At 28.7% G+C, this 5,020-nt stretch overlaps 1 protein-coding gene across 1 annotated transcript; it reads left to right on the forward strand.

Annotated features, from left to right (window-relative positions):
- Nucleotides 1-1,719: 1,719 nt before the first annotated feature.
- Nucleotides 1,720-4,297, forward strand: LOC110647894 (protein PARTING DANCERS homolog). The gene is made up of 8 exons (XM_021801923.2): nucleotides 1,720-1,803; nucleotides 2,011-2,135; nucleotides 2,441-2,529; nucleotides 2,616-2,711; nucleotides 2,813-2,907; nucleotides 2,994-3,034; nucleotides 3,138-3,218; nucleotides 3,997-4,297. The coding sequence occupies exons 1-8, from the start codon at nucleotides 1,737-1,739 to the stop codon at nucleotides 4,144-4,146; spliced, it is 744 nt and encodes a 247-aa protein (XP_021657615.1). The 5' UTR covers nucleotides 1,720-1,736; the 3' UTR covers nucleotides 4,147-4,297.
- The last annotated feature ends 723 nt before the right edge of the window (nucleotides 4,298-5,020 follow it).

A 5,020-nucleotide genomic window follows, 5' to 3' on the forward strand; every position in this document is an offset into this window, starting at 1 on the left:
ACTTGCAATGCATGTATTCTGTTTTTGTTCTACTTAACTTAAAACCCTTTGACTCTAGAGTACTTCTCCAAAGTTTTAACTATTTATTAACTCATTCTCGCGTCTCATTTATCAGAACTATATCATCTCTAAACATCATGCACCAAGGGTTACTATTTATAGAGTAAAATTAAATATAATATATATATATATATATTAATAATATTAATAAATATTTATATATTTTATTTTTAAAAAATATAATTTAAATATTTTATAGAATTATTAAATAAAATATAAATTATTAATAAAAATTAATTTTACGTAAATTATTAATGAATTAAAATATGTAAAATTAAAGGATTTTAGATATTATTTAAATAATATTTATGTTGACATAAATAATTTAAAACAAAATTATGATTAAATTTATACGAAGTCAGGTATCGAAAATAACAACCGAGTTAGATTTTGAATAGTAATTTTTATAGGTTTCATAGTCGTTGTTCTAAAAAGAGTGGTTTATAATTTAAATGGGTAAATTATTTAATATAATAATAAATATTTAAACTTTAATTTATACGTAAAATCCTTATTTTTATTTTAAATAGCATAATTTATATTGTGATACTTAACAACTTATTTTTTAGTCACCTCTATTGACGTGAAATTTATTAAATTAAAAAAAATATATTTTTATAAATTGATAGTTTTACCTAAATAAATTATGAGTTAATGAAGTGTTAATATGTACCATTAAAATTGTTGAAGTTGTCAGTAAATGGAGAGCAAAATCAAAACCTTTTTTTTCTAATAATTACAAAGTTAATGGGAAGAATATAATTTTTAATTTGATAAGTGTTATATTAGTAAATACTATTTAAAAATTAGGAGTATTTGGTTCAAATTTCATTATAGTTCTAATTAAAAATCAAAACCAAACCTTTAGTTTTTTAAATTATAGGAACTAAACTTGGAATTAAATATTTGTTTTCGGTTCTGATTTGGTTTTCAGTAATTTTGATATGATTCTAATTCTAATTTTGATTCTAATTCTATTTCAAAATTTAATTTGTAGACTCCAAACTATAACATTTTGTGTTTATTTTAAAATAAAAATATAATCTTAAATTTCTAATAAAAAAATAATAATACTAAATAATAATTATTAATAGCAAAATTATTCCTTATTAAGAATTTTATATTATTTTTTATATATTTCTTAATTATATAGTCTTTAATATATATATATATATATATATATATATATATATATATATATATATAATTTTAGTGAATTTAAAAATATGTTTAAAAAATGTAAAGTAATATATATAATTATTTTTTTAGCTTGATTTCAATTTGATTTTTGGTAAAGAATTAGAAAAAATTCAAAACAATAAATATAAATTCGGTTTGATATGTTTTTTTATTCAGTTCGATATAATTTTTTAATTTAATTCGAACTATGGAAACCATGTATAATCCTACTAAAAACTTACTATTAAATATTTTAATATTTTATGTTACTTAAATTAAAATTTAAAGAGATTTATATTATCATTTAATTATAATCTATGCTGAGCGGAAGATGGAATTGAAGCAACTAATTCAGAAAATGGGCTTGTGATGGGCCGAGTCAGCCCAATCGAATTTAATTACGTCGTCTCAACTCAAGTGTTTTCCTATAGCGTTCGCGCCTATTCAAATTCACTCCCTTCGCTCGCAGTTCTCATTCTCTCTTTCGAAGCTCAGCTATGGTGAATTCAAAATCAATCCACGGAGATCCAACGGTTCAAAATACCTCATCTTTCACAAGTTCAGGTACCTTTCTACTCCTTAATCATCGGGATTGTCTGCACTCTGTCTCTCGAGTTTGTTCAATCTGATTTTGCTATTAATATGTTTGGTTCGTGAGAAATCGCAGGAAAGCTGAGGGGAAATGAGAGAACACGTTTGCATGTCTTCTTCTTCTTCTTCTTTTTTGAAATGGTGTGGTTGAGCCAATGCTGTTTGGTTTAATTATTGCAGGTAGTGCAGGAGTTTGTATGATGAACAGCAAATGGAGAGATGAACAACACCCTTCTTTTATCAATTTTATCTCTTCCTTCCTAGCTGCTAATTCCTTTCGTCTCAACTTTGTCCCGATTTCTCCCGTAATCGCCTTTCTGGGAATGTTTTGTTTGCTACAGAAATGGGAACGAATTGCAATTCCTGGAATATGATTTCATTTTTTATTCTTCATACTAAAATCTGTATATTTTATGATTTTTTTTTATATTTAAATAACTTGAATTTGGGTGAAAATGAGATTTACTTCTGATTATAATTATTAAATTTGCTGTAATATTTTGTTAGTAATTCTAAAAATCACATTAAAATAGAATTTGATTTATTTCCTTGTATAAATATTCTCTCTTTCTTCTAATTTAAATTCCAGCTCTCCATTTTCAAAATGTAGGATTGCATTTTCAACTGTGGGGGATTGTCAGTGGCATTCATCTTTGTGACTAACTGGGATTGTGAGAATGTCATGCCAATCTTCAGCAGGTAAACTATAAATTGTTCTTATGGGATCTCTTGCTGTGTTTTATAATTGGCTTGTTCAGTTTACATGATCTGATTTATATATGCAGAGTTCAGAAGCTGAAAGGACAGTTTGCTAACCTTTATGTTGTTGTATGCCTTCCAACCAAGGAGCAGAATGATTCTTTTGTTCGCTCTTACTTCAAGTGAGTTAGTAATATATAGCTAATGTATTTTTAAGCTGATTTCTTTGTACTCTTGAGTTTGATTCTAAAGAACTTCTGATGTTTGCTTGGATATATTTAAGGTATGGAATGGAGCTTGGCAAGCCAACGTTTGTGCCAGTTCAAGACAGAGAAATGGGATTTGAAAAGATTGTTAAGATAGCTCTCTCTCGTGGGGGTAACCTCTCATTACAAGCTTTAATCACTTGCATTCTTCCACGCAAATACCTGTTCAGTAATAGTAATATACACTGATTAATTCAGCATGCAAGAGGCAGGATGTTACATCGAAGTTGAAGGCTGAGGTTAGTTTCTGGGATTTATCCTCTTGCCAATATTATCTACTAGTAATCTGATATTCCACAATAATTATTTTTCTGGTTGCACTTCTGTTTCCTCCCCATGAAGAGGAAGCAAGCAATGCAAGGGATGGACAATTTCAGAGTGGTCACATCCATACCAGGCATTGATAACCATGATGCAAATGCGGTAATACAGTCCACACTGATTCAACCAAGCAATCAATTCAATTTTTTCTTCTTTAGTTGTTCTTCTTAATAGCATCAATACATTATATGTTATATTAACTAATGTGTTAATTATCAAGTAAATCAAACAATGTAATCTCTGCCTGTTTGTTTTGTTTGTACATAACCAGGTATTTTAATCCAGTAAAATGCAGACAATTCATGAATGTAGGATAAAATCTAGTCTTTGAAAATTTACTAGATCTTAAAAGATTTAGAACGATCATACTTGTGAGAAATATGAAGTTAACTATGTCCTAGCCAGATTCTTCTTGACATTTTAAACTATGGAAAACTATGCCGTGAAATGCTCCAGATAATAATTTGACAATTTGAAGGGTTTCCAGCAGTGCATAGCTTACAAAATTGTAGAATATTAGGAGTCCATTTGTCTGACTTGATACAGCATCCGTTTCCCATTTGGATCTGTGAAAGAGTCAGTCTCACTCAAATATTACTTTTCAGATTAAAATGTTACTGTGAATGGTAAGTGATGTGAGACATTAGTTTTATTTATGGCATGTAAATTGTATTCATATGAAGTTGTGACTAACAGCAGTAGTTGCTTTATAAATCTCAAATAAAGCAAGCAGACTCTTGCTTTGCAAAAGGGCATTTTCTGAAGTTACTAAGGCGATTGTAATTTGAAAATAATTCGGTTTTCAGCAGTGCAGCAGTATGATTTGCTCAGGTGGACTCTTGAAGTTAAATCCTTCTAATTTAACCCTGCCTTATTTCAGCTCAATCAAGCTATTGGTTCCATTGAAGCAATTGCTAAGGCATCAAAAGAGTATATACTGGAGAACACAGATCTTTCAGCTGACAAGGCAGACATTATTACTAGGTTTTTCAGAGATCCAAAGTTTTACCTTAGTCCAAAAATTAATTGATATATACAAACAGTCATTAACTCGGTGAATTCCTTGGCTAGATTGATTTGGTTCCTCAAAGTTTACTGTTGATCTGTTAGAATGTACAATAAAAGTTGACAAGTATTTCAATCAGTAGGAAAAAGTCTTGAGCTTGGCAATGGTTCTTTAAGTCCGTAGTGTTAATTGTTTTTGACGAATATATATTCATTTTGAACTGCTGACCGAATTTTGAAGTAATGCACATATATTAGGGATCTGCCCTAGCAACCACCACATTTAGTAGTGCATGGCTTGTTAGGGGCGAGCAGATTCAGTTCAAGCGGAAAAATCAAACCATTTAAAAATTTAATTCGATTTATGCAATAAAAAATTTAGTTTATTTGGTTCAATTTGATTTTTCGACGAAAAAGAATTGATTGAACCAAATTAACTAATTCATTTTTTTTAATTAATTATTATTAGACCTTAAATTAGAGTTAAAAATAGAAAATATGACTCAAATTGAGTTTGAAATGGATCCCAAAAACAAGCCCAAAATGAAGTTGAAATCGAACCAAAAAGGATTTGGTTCGATTTAGTTTGGTTTATTGAAAATTTTAGTTTGTTTAGTTCAGTTTAGTTTTCTCTCTAATTTGGTTCTATTTGATTTGGTCAGCTAAAAATTTTGATTTATTAAGTTTTTATTTTTCAAACTACAATGCTCACCCCTAAGTTTGTCTGCATAAGTTGCCCTGTTGAGCCATTTCTTGCTTGCAATCTAATGAACTTTAACATACGTGGAACTTGAAAATGGATGTCTGAGGTATAAAGGAATAAGATCTCAAAATCTAAAACACCGAGTATTAACTTCTAAATGAACAGGGGACGATGTTTGATCACAAGAAAAAGCACA

This window comes from Hevea brasiliensis, chromosome 16 (genome assembly GCF_030052815.1).
Source record: "Hevea brasiliensis isolate MT/VB/25A 57/8 chromosome 16, ASM3005281v1, whole genome shotgun sequence".
Lineage (NCBI taxonomy): Eukaryota > Viridiplantae > Streptophyta > Magnoliopsida > Malpighiales > Euphorbiaceae > Hevea > Hevea brasiliensis.

What these genes read in the sequence shown, in the direction of transcription:
- LOC110647894 (XM_021801923.2), top strand. Translation starts at nt 1,737, where the DNA reads ATGGTGAATTCAAAATCAATCCACGGAGATCCAACGGTTCAAAATACC. An exon ending in CTCATCTTTCACAAGTTCAG is followed by an intron (nt 1,804 to 2,010) that starts GTACCTTTCTAC and finishes TAATTATTGCAG; the next exon opens with GTAGTGCAGGAGTTTGTATG. An exon ending in CATCGAAGTTGAAGGCTGAG is followed by an intron (nt 3,035 to 3,137) that starts GTTAGTTTCTGG and finishes CTCCCCATGAAG; the next exon opens with AGGAAGCAAGCAATGCAAGG.